The 16,482-nt window shown below is 38.8% G+C and overlaps 1 protein-coding gene across 1 annotated transcript; it reads left to right on the top strand.

Moving 5' to 3' along the window:
* Nucleotides 1-116: 116 nt before the first annotated feature.
* Nucleotides 117-10,735, top strand: LOC136678633 (tripartite motif-containing protein 16-like protein). The gene is made up of 7 exons (XM_066656702.1): nucleotides 117-366; nucleotides 2,865-3,033; nucleotides 3,254-3,415; nucleotides 5,132-5,302; nucleotides 6,591-6,740; nucleotides 9,404-9,450; nucleotides 10,203-10,735. The coding sequence occupies exons 1-7, from the start codon at nucleotides 117-119 to the stop codon at nucleotides 10,733-10,735; spliced, it is 1,482 nt and encodes a 493-aa protein (XP_066512799.1).
* The last annotated feature ends 5,747 nt before the right edge of the window (nucleotides 10,736-16,482 follow it).

Here is a 16,482-nt window from a genome sequence, read left to right as displayed (position 1 = left end):
TTTTTTATAAAGTTACAGAGAGATTTCAAGTTGTTGGTCCAGCTGCTCTTATTGTTGACCAAGGTGAAAATGTGGTTTTGCCCTGTTCTCTGCAACCTAAAATCAGTGCTGAGGATATGAGAGTAGAGTGGCTTAAAGTGGACTTGACGACCCTGATGGTGCATCTCTACATAAATCATGAAGACAGAACTGACAAGCAGGCTGAGGCTTTCAAGGGGAGGACAAGCTTATTTAAGGATGAGTTGAAAACTGGCAACACCTCTCTGAAACTCTCAGCGGTCCAACCTTCTGATGAGGGACTTTACAACTGTTTAATTCAGTCAGGCTCTGAGTCTGATGATGCAAATGTTTATCTTTCAATCAGAGGTAAGCTTTATTACAGTTTCAAAATGGAACAATGTAATTATATTCAAGGCGGCATGGTGGTGCAGCAGGTAGTGTCCCTGTCACAGCTCCAGGGTCCTGGAGGTTGTGGATTTGAGTCCCGCTCCGGGTGAGAGTCTGTGAGGAGTGTGGTATGTTCTCCCTGTGTCTGCGTGGGTTTCCTCCAGGTGACTGTCTGTGAGGACTGTGGTGTGTTCTCCCTGTGTCTGTGTGGGTTTCCTCCAGGTAACTGTCTGTGAGGAGTGTGATGTGTTCTTTCTGTGCCTGTGTGGGTTTCCTCCGGGTGACAGTCTGTGAGGAGTGTGGTGTGTTCTCCCTGTGTCTGTGTGGGTTTCCTCCGGGTGACTGTCTGTGAGGAGTGTGGTGTGTTCTCTCTGTGTCTGTGTGGGTTTCCTTCGGGTGACTGTCTGTGAGGAGTGTGGTGTGTTCTCCCTGTGTCTGTGTGGGTTTCCTCCAGGTAACTGTCTGTGAGGAGTGTGGTGTGTTCTCTCAGTGCCTGTGTGGGTTTCCTCCGGGTGACAGTCTGTGAGGAGTGTGGTGTGTTCTCTCAGTGCCTGTGTGGGTTTCCTCCGGGTGACAGTCTGTGAGGAGTGTGGTGTGTTCTCCCTGTGTCTGTGTGGGTTTCCTCCGGGTGACTGTTTGTGAGGAGTGTAGTGTGTTCTCCCTGTGTCCGTGTGGGTTTCCTCCGGGTGACTGTTTGTGAGGAGTGTGGTGTGTTCTCCCTGTGTCTGCATGGGTTTCCTCCGAGTGACTGTCTGTGAGGAGTGTGGTGTGTTCTCCCTGTGTCTGCGTGGGTTTCCTCTGGGTGCTCCGGTTTCCTCCCTTGCTCCAAAAACACACGTTGGTAGGTGGATTGGTGACTCAAATGTGTCCATAGGTGTGAATGTGTGTGTGTTGTCCTGTGAAGGACTGTTGTCCCCCCAGGGTGTGTTCCTGCTTTGCGCCCAGTGATTCCGGGTAGGCTCCGGACCCACCGCTACCCTGAACTGGGTAAGCATATAGAGACAATGAACGAATGTTTAATTGAAGTAAACATATGTAAATAAAAGAAAACAGGTAATGAACTATAAAGAGGAAGTTCAACTTCTACCTGGTTCTATAACTCCTCTGAAGGACAGTGTGACAAGTAACGTTTGTTTATTTGAGCTTGAGATATTTCTGCAGTGACTATTGCTTTATTATTTATTTGTTGTGAATGTTCAGCTAAAATCTGGTAGGCTCTGGACCCACTGCGGCCCTGAACTGGATGAGCGGTTGTAGATAATTAATGAATGAATAATTATATTCATGCACTCAATGTGTAGCTTTAACTCACTTCAATTTGTTGTAAAATGTATAAGGAATATGGTTGTGTGTGAATGTGTCTCTTTTTTTTATTTCAGATGAAGATTTCAATGTTTGGAAGACTGTTTTAAAATACATTATTGCTGGATTAACCCTATTAGCAAGTTATATTTTAAAAGGTAAATTTCATTTGGGCGGCATGGTGGAGCAGCAGGTAGAGTCACAGTCACACAGCTCCAGGGGTCTGGAGGTAGTGGGTTTGATTCCTGGTGACTGTCTGTGAGGAGTTGATGTGTTCTCCCTGTGTCCGCATGGGTTTTCTCCAGATGCTCCGGTGACCTCCCACAGTCCAAAAACACACATGAATGAAGTTCATTAGACCATTTTTAGAAACATTTATGTTTTTTTTATAATGTTTTTATTTATGTTCTATTGTTTTGCAAACCCATTCCCAAAGAACCTATATTCAAAATGCAACAAAAAACTAGCATTTGTGAGTTGTTCCCTCTCCCTTATATCAAAGATTTCTGATATTTTCACAGATCAACTTGATTGTATTTTGTTAACATGACACAATTAAAAAAGAAAAAATAATGTAAGTATATACAGTAAGAGAGAAAGTGATGTTTAATGGGTATATACACAGTTTATAGTTAATTTCATGTTTTTTAAACATACTATTATATGCTGGTGACTATAGAAAATAATAAAGATGGGCTATGGCTCACCTCTATTTGCCTAACCTTGTGAGAGAATTGTCAAAACGTAAATTAAAAAAAAGAACATTGATCAATGCAGAACTGCAAGAAATATCTTTGAAGAAAAGTGGGAGGGTTTCAGTATTGTCGAGGTTTTGCTAAATATTTATTCAGTCATGTAAAAAGTTTGAACCAGTTCAAAGGGAATATTGGAATATTCAATATTGAATAATATTTTTAAAAGTAAATCTAACTAATGCATAATTTTTATTTACTTAAAATTACTAGAGGAATATTGAATGTCATTTTGTATTTGACATATTGCCATATTGCCATAAGATAATATATTATATATAATAGTAATAAAATGCATTTGTTCATCCCAGATTCATTCATGTGATACAACAAATTTATTTTTATCTGAAAATCCACTCATTGATTTTACTATCTTTATATGTCTGGATGATGACAGTAAACTATGTGTTAATTTCCCTCTAGGTTCAATTTCTTATGCAAAATTGAAGCTCCCTCCTGTACTATGCAAACTCATAGCCTATATATTTCTCCACATAAAAGTGCAGAATGTGTTTGATGTAAATGATTACAACACAAATCTGAAGGGTTATGAGATACTCTTCACAACTATGACAAACTTCAAAAAGGCTCTGTAAGTGTTTAATCTATTAATATTGATATATGTTTAATTATTTAACCATATACTACATTGAAAATCTTTGTTCCTGTATTCCTCTTCAGCTTACTCCACAGATTTTACATTTTCGTTTAATAATAAAATTGTTCTTGGGCAGTTCATGGCAAAAGTGTATACAAGAACAACAGACCAAATTAAATGCAGAAACTCGCTCTTTTTTCTTCCACTTTTGTAGATTAGCTGGCTTTAATCTCACTGAAGGGTTAATTAAAAAACTGAATGAAGTTCTACTGTCAGAAAACTCCTCTCTGAAAGAACTAGATCTTAGTTACACTGACCTGGAGGGTTCAAGACTGAAGATGCTCACTGATGGACTGAAGAGACTGGAGCAACTCAGGTTAGTGTTACTAATAATTTGTTTTTTTGAGTCATAAATATTCCTCATGTTAGGCTTGGGCAATAATATAAATTTAGAGGAACGATTATCATTCCCAGAATTACCCTTATGAATGATGATAATGTGTTAAAAATTATTTTACCAAGTACCCCACAGAAATTTTACAGAGCCTTTCATCAGTTTCAGTTACATAATCATTTTTTGCAGCCTGTAAATCACCTGCTGCATCCCAGTAGGAGTGTAAAGGGGAATTTTAACACAGTGGATCTTAATTCTATGCAGATAAAACAGTCATGTTAATAAAGAAAAAAAAAACAACATGAACGGTTCATGATTTATATATATTACCCCAGTATTTATAGTGATTTAAAGTCTTAAACTATGAGCAAATGAGGACACGTCACCTCTGTTCGTCAGTCCATACACTGGCTTCAAGTCTGTATTTCAATATCCTGTGCCATAAGGATGCAAGGATCCGCTGCATGCCTTCATTATTCCGTCTACACTTTGAGTAGACACACCTTCAGTCCTGTCACAGAGGAGAGAAGACCCCTGCTTACATTTTGGGGGCTTTGTCTGGGGACGTCAGGTGGCAGTGAATAGTTTTATTTTTTTGTAACCTCTTTGCTGGCATTTAGGTCAGGAGTGCTCACACTTTTCTGATTTGAGATCTACATTTAACAATAATTTTTTTTAATGATTTTATGAATTAAATTTTTCTTAGGTGACGTTAATAACTGTAATCAAGGAAACTCTTTATTTGTTTACATAGCCCTAGGATCATGAGTTGGTCAGTGAAAGGTCAGTAATCATCAGTGAGTGTGGACCGAGTGATAAAATATGATTCTCATTATTTAAATGATGTGTGATGACCAAAGTGTACAGTGCTATCAAATGGTTAATGATTACTACACTCTCAGAAAAAAGGAACAGTACATATACATTTTTATCACTAAAGGTACAGCATTGGTGTTAAAGTCCAGTTGTGTTCCATAAAGGTTCATTACATTCCCTTTTCCAGACAAAATAGATCAGTTTTGGCAGGTTTACAGAAGACACTGAGTGTTGGATCAGCTGTAACACTGATATGGTCTCAGGAACAGAATCCTTCTCTTTTAGCTCCTTCTCTAGCTCATCTGTTGATGCTCAACTTATATCCTCCAGTCCAGGACTGTGCAGCTAAAACTTAGTGGTCCAGTTACATTATATACCCTACATCAGAGACAGATGCTCAGACTAACACAAGTTAACCTGCAGGATTTCTGAATGAAGGCATTCTTTGCTGGACAGAATAGTTAATTCTGTAAACTGGAGACACACAAGTGAGATTTCTGTGAATTATTTCAATGAGTGGTAAAATGAAAAAGCAGCATCTTCAGTGTGTCATGAACATCCTTTTCTGACTTCAAAAGATGTCTAAAGTGAATTTGATAAAAATCCTTCAAGTTGGAAAAAGAAACACAGCTCCAGGGTTCTGGTTTTGAGCCCCACCTTGGGTCACAGTCTGTGAGGAGTTTGATGTGTTCTCTGTGCTTATGTGGGGTTTATCTGCTTTCCACATACATGTCTGAAAATAACTTTGCTGTTTTTAATTATACCTGGACCAGCAGCACAAACATACTCCTTTTAGATTTTTAAGATAAATAGATAGATACTTTATCAATTTATTTAACCCAAAAATGTATTTTGTATACTCAGTTTACTCTCTTTATACAGATTATCTGTGTGTAATCTTGGTGAAGACAGTTGTAAATACCTAAGTTCAGTTTTACAACAAGAGAATTCTCTGAAAGAACTGGACCTCAGTAACAATGACCTGCAGGACTCAGGAGTGAAGGAGCTCTGTGAAGGACTGAAGAGTTCACACTGTAAACTGGAGACACTCAGGTCAGTGACAATGAAAATAATGAATCGAATAAATATATAAACAAACAAACTAACTAAATAACAAACATACTTTTTTATTCCATTCCACACTTTATTTCACATTTGGTAAATGTTTACTGTGTACAAGGGCCTGTTCTAGAGTGGGCAAGGGGGGCATTGGCCCCCCAGATGTCCTATCTGCCCCACCAAGCACAAAGCCAGCTGAACCAACCACAAAACAGCATGTTTTGCTTTGCTTATTTCTGATTGGATCTTTGCGTCATATAAAATTGAAAGAGTGTCTGGTGGAGTGTAGTGATCTAATAGGATGATCTGAGTTTAAGCTCAAATCCGCATAGTAGCATTGGCTTAATTTTGTTTAATTAGTTTTTGGCTTTTGTGGCACCTAATCTTTGTTAGTTCGCACTGTCATTGAAGTAATTGAAGTATCTTTTAACATTTTTTTACTTTATACATGTAAGAAAACTTATCATATGTAACCCCTGTAGTGTATCCCTGAACTCGTCTGTTTTTTCCCCCTCTACACTCCCTCTCACTTTGTGCTGTCTCATGATGTTGTACTGAATCTCAGCTTTTTTTCAGGAGCCTTTATGTTTATAAAACTGTTAAACTGCCCAGAGGGCATATCCTGTTGCCCTATTCTTTTGAGTTTTTATTTTGCCCTGAATCACATAACTGACAATGTGTGCAGTTATTTTGTGAAGGAAAATTCTGTTGTGTTTAGATAATACTAGCTAAAGGAATGGTTATGTGGAAATATGTGGAAATGTTCATGTTTAAATATATTCAGAATGCTTCAGTTCAGTTGTTAGCTTGTTGCTAGTGGGCTAAGAATGTTAATATATGAATTTAAAGCTTAAATAGAGTCATGTATTGATTCATTGTTTATTTCGAGTTTATATTCTTTAAGTACAGTATTACTAAACAACATGCTGCATCGTGCATGTTGGATTCTTTTGATGAGAATATTGTTTGCTGTGCAATCTAATCATACATACACTATTTGCAAGGTATGAATGAACTATACTGAGATAAATCAGTTTATTTGTCATTTGCCCACACACTCACACAAACACTTTTACATGTCTATATTAGTTTGTTAAATGCTATTATGATGTTAAATACCATCTGTTTAGGTTTTGTATCAGAATAGATTATAATATTTTGGTGAACTTGGTGAAAATATGTTTCTGTTGCATCATGTTTGATATAGACTGTTCTTCAGTTTTTAGTTTCTAAACATCATGTGACCATTTTGTACTTCATTCTATTCTTCTGCTCCCTGCAGATTGTCTGGTTGTATGATCACAGAGGATGGCTGTACTTCTCTGTATTCTGCCCTGAGTTCAAAAACTTCACACCTCAAAGAGCTAGATCTGTCCTACAATCACCCAGGAGAAAGAGGGAAAAAGCTGCTCTGCACACTGGCCAAACTAAGGTATGTAAAATTGTGTAGAAGTATGTGTGTGTGCACGTGCCATAGCCCACTATTTTGAAATGTCCTTGTAGCACCCTAACACCCCAGAGGGTTGTGTACCTGCAATCCTTCAATAGACATCAATGTACTATATCTTTTTAGTTATAAATGTTAAGCTATGTTTAAATACATTTGCAATTAAAATTGTTGAACACCCATTACCAATTATGTTTATTAGGCTTTAATTTTACAGCGGGCACTGAGCACTGATTTTCTGAGCAATAGCTGGCCCCAAATATTCAGGTATTCAGATATTTATTCATTGGGTAGGTATTCAGTTTCTAATTTGAGATTCAGATATTTTTGGATAAATGTGATTATCGATAAAGGCATTGCTCCACTCCACCCACAATCAGGCTCCAGCAGTAAACAGCACCCTCCCCACTCCACCCGTATTCGGGCTTCAGCAGTAAACACAGTGCTCTCCCCACTCCACCCGTATTCAGGCTCATCAACATAGGTTTTTGTGCAACTGAAGCCTAAAACTTAGTCATAAAAAACAGACTAACACAATAAAACAACACACTCACAATGAGGCGAGGTAAGGCCACAGTTCATTTTGTCAGCTTTGTGCCTGAAATTAGTGCACCTCCAATTAAGCTGGTTAAACTGTGTATGATCTGCCCTTAGTTAGCAGGGTCATTAGCAGTTAACAAGCAAAGAGAGGGATATTAAATCAGGGGTCAGAAGCAGATTTTGTTAATGACAACAACATACACCACCCCACTCTTCAAGTATTCGAATATTTGCCAGAATATCCTGGCCAAAACCTCCCAAAAAATGGTATTCGGGACAGCCCTACAATCCATAGGACTCCTCCATATTTACAGACACCTCTTCTACTAATTTTCATGATTACGGCAGTCGCTGGTTCACATATTATTGGCCCTAGAACTCGCCTCCCTCTCAATCGATTTTGATGACTCAATTGTGTCAACAAAAGCAAACACCAAACATATATAAGTATCTTTACTTATGTTTACAACACAAGTATAAACTGAAAATAAACACAAACTTCAGACAGAAACACCAACTAGAACTAAACAGAAACAGCCATGAACTGGTATAAACATATGTAAACTATTTAAACACAGAAACGTACATCTACACTCAAAATCAGACAAACAAGCCATGAGAACAAGGGAGTATATATATATATATATATATATATACACTGACTACAAACAAGGAACACCTGTGAAGGATGACAAGAGGGCAGGACAATCTGGAAGAAAATCTCTTCAGACAATTTCTTCAGCTCCCTCCGCAGCTCCTTAATCCAGTTTATTTCTTCATTCACACATTTAGGACCAGCACCACCTCCACAGCCTCCCACCTAGGACTTCCCAACCACACCATCCAAGTCCTCGGCCGCTGGTTTTCGCAAGCCTACCATAGATATAGGGGGGCACGGCATTATGCACATGCATTCAAGCCACCCAGAACTCCAGCCCAAATCCTCCTAAGTCCACTTTTGCCAGTGTGCACTGTGTCCAGTCACAACACAAACAAGCTCCAGCAATAGTGCACAAAAGTCTCAGATGGAAAATACTGACCAATAGCCCAGAGAATTTTTAGATTCTGAGAGATAAGTTCAGAATAGACTTTTTTTTCCTTCAAATATTCTGGCTTTATTTTCAAAATATTCTGACATTATTATGTAGAAGTTTCTGACATCCAGAGGCGTAGCCATAAGGACCAAGGCCTACCCAGTCAGCCATTTAATTTCCCATGAGTCAGAGCTGGTACGTGAATGAGGCGAAGGGAGCACAAGACACATGAGATGCTACCACAGCTTCATTAAATGAAGCGCATAAAGTGCATCACTCAATCTTTAAAGTGATAAGTGATACACTGATCCCCAAAATCAAGAAACTTAACTGGACAGTTTTTTAACTATCATTTTTATTTTTATGTCAGCATTGTCAGAATGTTTTATGTGCAGAAAGCACACCTGACAAAGCCAGATGGCACCCCAGTTGAGAAAGGCTGAAATAGAACATCCTTGCTTGGATTTAAAAAAGAGGTGGTTGCAGCACAAAAACCTAAGAATATTAGTGAACTGGGGGCCACTGTCCATGAAGAATAGGCTAGAATTCCTATTAGTAATTAGAAAAGGGTGCTCTCGTAAAGTACTTCCGGTGCTTGTCATGAAGGGTCTAAATGATTCTGAGACAGCAGGTGTCATTACAAGTGGCAATTTCTGTTGAATTTGGAGAAACTACTTTTTGTATTAGTTATATTCAGCTATTTAATTTTAATGGTTGAATAGTTGAATGTTTTTTTTTTTGCATAAAGCTGAATTTTATACATTTTGCTAATAAACCAAATTTGCATTAGGGATTGGAAAAATGTATTGCACCTGTAGTCTAGTCTTTTTGATAGTGCTTTATTTTTCTATGATTCATTATATTCAGTTTGAAAGTGCATCATATTCCTCTGGAAATTAGAGACAATCAATTTTTTCCCCAATACCCATTTAAGAGCAGAACACACTGCAGTAAACAGAAAGTCAAATAAAGTGGGTTTAAATAAAAAAAATCTAAAAATATTTTAGTAAAGCACAGATATATGAAGTACATTTACAAAGCATCAGCTGTTAATGTGCAGTGTTTATTTTTCAGTTTGGACAAAGCTGGGAAGAACCGAATCATACCAGGTCTAAAGAAATGTAAGTTTACTGTGTTCAGTCATTTGTTCACAACAAATGACTAATAATCAGCTTTTAAACTGACAGCCAACAGTAAGTCAAAGCTTAAACATTTTGTCTGTGAGGCTGTAGTAGAGTTAGTGGAGATTAATTATTTATTAAAGTGTATTAATGGTGAAAGTGTAGCAAGAGGTGTGAGAATAATGAGGTGGCTGATTATGTGGTGGTGAAAATGCTAAATAACCCTGTTAAATAACAAACCTCATTAAGAAACAGGTAATTAATATTTTAATTTAATAATCAATAAATGATTGCTCTTATATTACATTATTTTAATGAGCTGTTTAAATGATTATTTTATCATAAACTACGGGTTTAATCTATTTAATCTATTATGTGTATGTCTTTTTATGTAATGCAGTTTTTTTTTTGTTTTTTCTTTTGGGTGGCCCAAGAAAAATTTCCCCTGGAGGGGATAATAGTTAATCTTATAAGAGTTAATCTTAATCTTAACATTCTGGTTGTGTATTTTCGTTGTGGACTTTGTATCTTTTTTGTTGTGTATATGAATTTTTTTGATTTGTGTATTTTATTTGATGTTGTGTTCTTGTGTTTCTTCCTTTTTGGTTATGTTACTACTATGTTGTGTATCTTCTTTTCTGTTGTGTGTCTTTTGGTGTGTTGTATATGTTATTGGGCGTTGTGTGTCCTATTTTGTGTTATGTATCTTGTTTTTGTGTTTCTTACTGTGTCATGAATCTTGTTGTGTACAGATGACTGTGAGCTCACACTGGACCCAAAAACAGCACACCCACAGCTCGCTCTGTCTGAGGGGAACAGGAAGGTGAAGCGTGTTTGGAGAGACCAGCCGTATCCTGATCATCCAAAGAGGTTTGATCGGTGGGAGCAGGTTCTGTGCAGAGAGAGTCTGACTGGACGCTGTTACTGGGAAACTGAGTGGAGTGGGAAGTGGGAGGTTTATGTTTCAGTGGCGTACAAATCAATCAGGAGAAAAGGTCTCAGTGACTGTTGGTTTGGAGAGAATGAAAAGTCCTGGAGTCTGAGCTGCTCTGATAACAGTTACTCTGTCCATCACAATAAGAACAGCACTGATCTCCCTCCTCCTCCCTCCAGCTCTAACAGAGTAGGAGTGTATGTGGACTATGAGGCCGGCACTCTGTCCTTCTACAGCGTCTCCACTGACACACACACACTCACACACTTACACACATTCACCACCATATTCACTGAACCCCTCTTTGCTGGGTTTTGGCTTGGTCAAGACTGCTCAGTAAGCTTGTGTTAAGGCGTTTTCACACCTGTAGTTCTTTTCTCTCACCTGAATCAGTTAATAAGTTCTTAATCTTGGAGCAATTTCCCCTTGTTTTGGTTTGTTTCCACACAAGGAAAAAATCCAGTGCAGCAAAACACATATTAGCAATCCACATGAAAATGTTTGCTTCGCTGATTTGTCAGACCTGACTGAAGCAGGAGCAAGAAAGTAAACCCAGGATGATGTGTTCTGGACTAGGCCAGGTTTCTGTTCCCCTGTCTCAATACTCACACTTGCGCCCTCGCGCCCCTCCTTTGCTCTTGCCTGCCTAAACGCTTCATTTACACTGCTCAACACCTCGGACCTCTCCAACTGTCTGCATGTCGGTGTAAACAGAGGTGATCCTTGTCTCGTTCAATTAAGTCATTAACCCTATTTGCACCTATCAGGCAAACGCATAAATAGACGCATTGCGTTGGCCGGATTCATTTACATAAAGTTCATCTTGGCTCAACTTTTCGCCGCAGCGTATCCCCCCATCTTGACGCACCGGACTCATGATGCACTGCGCGGTTGCGTCTGACCAACGCTTCTCATTGAAAATGAGTGGGATAGTTTGCAGTGCATCAGTGCGCCGGACCAGTGTATATTCAGCGTCAGTGTGCAAGGCTTTAGGGTGTCCCAATTCTTTTATTTCCCTCAAAAAGGGTACTCATGAGCATCCCTTATGCACACTTTTTGCACCCCTCCCGTAAGTCTGAAGCAGAATTTCCCATGATCCATCGAGGGCCTGTGATGTTCCCCGAAGAAATCAATAACAAGATGCTTTGGCAAAAAGAGAAACATTAACCATTTAACTGTAACTACATTTTTAAAATTTTATTAAGACCTATGTGATTTGAGTCATTTTTTAAAAATGCTAAAGTTAGGGGGAAAGCGCTGTATAACTGTAGTGATGTAAACATAAGCCTTAGGGCTTAGGGCAAGAAATGGGACAGGTATGTTTCTGTGATTAATGGTTAAACTTCATCCAGTTCTGTTTCACTGCTCTGCTGTGTCCAATACACACAGCACCCTGTGGCTACGGGAGCCGATTAGTTTAGACCTGCTGCACATTCTCAGCAGAAACAAATCGCACCAGAGTTCGCTTGGGACCGGAACAAGACAGTCTTCTTTTGATGGTCTCGGTATGGCTGTTTTGTTGTGCATTCGAGTGTGATTACTTCTTTCACACCAAATGAATGGTTTTACCAGACTAAAAAGCGCAGGTGTGAAAATGCCCTTAGATTCTGTGTAATCTGATACAGTGTGTGTGCATCGGTTTGTCTCTCTCTCTCTCTCTCTCTCTCTCTCTCTCTCTCTCTCTCTGTCACACACATACACACACACAATGTATTTTTTTTACAGTATTTGGGACTGGAAGGTCACTGGTTTGATCCTCATGACCAACAAGAAAATTGGTGGCTAGGGGGTGAAGGGACAATGGTTGCTTCTTCCCTCAGTCCAACGACTGACATTCCCTTGAGCAAGGCACCTGAGAACTGTGGCAGTGTGAGGATCCTCTTGTGTCTGTGGATCAGTCCCAGTTCCAAACTCACTTCTGAACACAATCCCTTTATTAAAAATGGATTAACTGAAGGCCTTTTTATTATTGTGTTTAGTCAATAGCTTTTTATGAATCAGGCTTAACCAGACCACACTGTCCAGGCTGGCACACTTCAGCTGCAGCAGTGACCTGTGTAGAGGTCACACTGGACCCAGACTTACAGTGGAGAACTTTATTTGGTGTAGTAGCTGTGAATGTGTTGGTGTGCATTTTAAACCCAGAGTGACCTCAGAGTGTCCTTTCTGTTTTAAAAGGGAAGCGGTGTGTCATTGTAGTACACAGTGTGAAAGGCTGGAAACACGTTTTGGGCCATAAATTCACTTTTTATGGGTTCGGGTGATTGTTTCACAGCCTGTTTTTATTATTAATCTTGCACACAGCCAAAAAAAAAGCCATTTGATTCATTTCATTTGAGGTCAACCCTCAGACTGCTCTTTATTTCATAAGGAAGAGCAGATTGGACTTGGGTCAGGACTCTGAAGTGTGTATGGTGTTAAAAAAAGGTTGGTCAAGGTGAGGATAAATCTAACTTTTTATTTTATTTTATTTATTTATTTGGGTGGTTTTCAGAGTGGGTGGGATAATGGGGGAATCTGTGTAACATTACTGCAGGGGTCTTAAGTTTTTTGATCTTTTACAATATTTAAAATGATGCTTGAAGTGACCTATTTAATAATTTTTTTTTTATTATTTAGGGTTCAAGCAAGCAGTGCATAGAAACCTATTGCTTTTGTGATTAGTTTTTGTTGTTAAACATATATTAGGAAGTCCAGTTAAATGATCAAAACTCACTCTATTTCTGCTTAGAGTGTCTCCCCCAATCGTTGTCTGATTCTGTTGTTTAGAGAAAATCTTTTTTCTATTTTGACTATCTATGAGTAGCAATAATAGCAGTAGTATTAGCAGTAATACAACTAGTAGAGGAGCACTAGCAGTATTAGTAACAATAGTAGCACTATCAGCAGTAACAGAATAGCAGTTGTAGTAGCAGCAGTCCTAATAGTATCAAAATTTAGCTTTATTGACCACATATGCTCATATATACAAGGGATTTGGTTTTGTTACCAGTAGCTCACAGTGCCACAATAAACTTTCATTCTACTATACACACAGACTCTCTCTCTCTCTAACACACACACACACAGAAGCTTGACCAATTTACAAAGTTATAACACCATAGAGGAGACTCTCATCCTACTGTTAGAACTCCAACACTTCGAGGTCTACTTTGGTAGCAGTGCTGTTCCTATCATTATTTACACTGACCACAACCCTCTAACTTTCTTCATCCATATGTGTGACCCAAACCAGTGATTAATGCGCTGGTCACTCATACTTCAGGGTTTCTGTTTGTCAGTCTGTCACATAATCTGTACAATCTGTGTACATAATGCTGTTGCAGACAATCTATGTGTTAATGGTCTGTACCCCCTATGGGTTCACATTTGTGGGAGGGGGTGTTATGCTGCGATATGTGTATGTATTCTCTTTCTCTGTTCAGTTCTAGGTTCTGCAGTTTGTTCCAGTTCATGTATTTTTTCATCCACCCAGAGTTCATCCCATACTCAGGTGCATGTGTTTCCTGCACGTCACCTCTCCGGGAATTTTTTTCGTGTTTTGTGTTCTGTGTTTTTCTGTGACAATATGGTTTTGATTTTGTACCCTTCCCACTTTGCCTGTGAGTTTGTTTGCTCCTTTTGGTTTCCGACGCTAGATATCTTTTTGTAAACATTTTGTAGATACGTACACTTCGTATACATTTAACCAGAGTATGGTTGGCTGCTGTTTGTTTTGGGAATGGGTTTTTGTTGTATACTTAGAATGTGAGGTACTGTTTGTCTTTTGTTTCTTTTTTATTTCTATTAGGTAAGTTAGAGTTGTCTGTGGGTCAGTTAGGTGGAGTGTTTGTTTGTTATTTTGTCAGCACAGGCCATCCTGAAGTTCACTGGTGTTTGTAAATATCACATATACAATATATTCTATCTATTATCCATTCTGTGTTCACGGTCATGTCTTTTTTGTCTGCATATTTCCGTTCATATTCTCTTCTCTGTTACAGTTATTTATTTCCCACACACCAACCATAAAACTCACCTCATTCTGTCATGGCTCAACCCTAGCCTGGGTCATAACAGGAGTAAAAGTGTGTGCTCATCTACTCCAGATTTTGTTTGTATTTATATAATTTTAACAAAATTTGAATAATTACTTCACATAAATAATAAAAAAAGATAAAACATGATGATCCTACATATAATTAACTAAGGGATCACAGGACACAATTCACCGAAAACAGTTTCATATTGAAATCCACGACAAACACCTGAAGCAGTGATAAAACCAATCATAAACCTGAGAGTAGTTACCGGATTCTGAGGTGGATCTAGTCAGAACTAGCAAGAACACATTCCAGTCATGTCACAGTGAAGACTGTGGAGTAAACATATGTTTTAAGGGCCTTATTGTCCAGAAAGAAAAAGTTAAATAATGAAATAAAACATAGAATTGGTTCATGGTCTTACACTGATATTTCAATAAAGCCACACAGTTCACATCCCTGAACACTAAAAATCACTGAAGTCCAACACAAACACATCAGACAAATGAGAGCAGATCACATCATGGCCTGGGTTGGGAACTGCACAGTCTCTGACACAAAACCCTCTGATGTACATTGAAGACAGCAGAGAGGACCACTGGAGGTGCTCTCCCCTCCATCACGGATATTTATTCCACCCGCTGCATCCACAAAGCAACCAGCATTTTGGACGACCCCACAGACTCCTCACAAAAACTGGTCACTATCCTGCCGCATCTAGTCCAACATGGCCAGACTCTGCCACAACTTCTTCCCACAAGCAATCAGACTCCTCAACTCCAGTGTCTGAACTGACAGTCTGCTCCATACACACACAAACACACACACACACACACACACACCCATTCACCAACCACTTATCCCAAATAGTTTGATAAGCATTTTTGCACTTACATACCCCCTCACACTGTGACCCTGGACTCTTTTGGCGCACATACCTTGTGCATTTGTTTCACACTATAAAATTTACACATTACGTCCTGTACCCTATCACTGTTCTGTGGCTGTTACCATGAAGACTACTGTGCATATCTTCTACAGAGAACATAGAATGCACATTTTGTCTGCATTGTCTGTGTGCACTTGTGTTTCTGTCTGCACTCATGTTTGTGTTGCTCCATGATACAGGAGGAATGTTGTTGTGTGGAGGAATGTCTCACTGTGTACTCTGTATATAGTAATAATGACTTTTATTCTAATGTCAAAGGGAAACTCAAAAATCATCTTAAGTATATAAGAATATATAAAGTAAAACAACATATTCATTCCAATAGGTGCTAACAGTCTCACACTTAAGTTCCTTTCACACATGCACAACTACGGTTCATTCTAAAGGCAGATGGGGGAGATCACTGTGAAGCGGGGTGGTGGCAGCATCATGCTCTGGGGATTCTCCTCATCAGCAGGCCCTGGAAGACTTGTAACAGCAGAGGGTATAATATTTGCAGTAAATTACAGGAAAATCCTGGAGGATAATCTTTTACAGTCCGCAAGAGAAAGTTGACATTTTCCAGCAAGACAATGACCTGAAACATGTAGCTAAAGCTACACAGACCTGGTTTAAGGAAAACAAGGTGAAATTTCTGGAGAGGCCATCGACAAAGACCTCAGACATCAATCCAGTACAGAGTTTATGGCTGGACTTGAAAAAGCCCGTTCATGCCTGATCTCCAACATGACAGAGCTAGAGCAGTTTTTGTAGTAAATTTGTGATGTCCAGATGTGTACATCTGACTGAGAGCAATCCACACACACTCAGTGCTGTGACAGTGGCCAAAGGTGCATCTACTAAACACTGACTTAAAGTAAATTAATATTTAAGAAATATCTTATTTGATATTATATATCTTTTTTATTTCATTGACTTTACTTTGTAGAAATCTGTTTTCAGTTTGACAATTTAATTATTTAATTTCAGTTTGTTATTTAATGTCTGATTCAGCAGCTAAGGGAATCTGTTTTAATAAAAGTGTACCAAGTGATTTACTCACCTTTCAGTTTCCTCTCAGAGTACATTTATGATGGTGGACCTTGCAGTAGATTAATTTAACTCTTTATTAATATTCAGTATTCCTG

The sequence above is a fragment of the Hoplias malabaricus genome, chromosome 2, assembly GCF_029633855.1.
Source record: "Hoplias malabaricus isolate fHopMal1 chromosome 2, fHopMal1.hap1, whole genome shotgun sequence".
Taxonomy (NCBI): Eukaryota; Metazoa; Chordata; class Actinopteri; order Characiformes; family Erythrinidae; genus Hoplias; species Hoplias malabaricus.
Note: the sequence above shows the minus strand (reverse complement) of the source record. Positions and strands in the feature narration are given on the sequence as shown.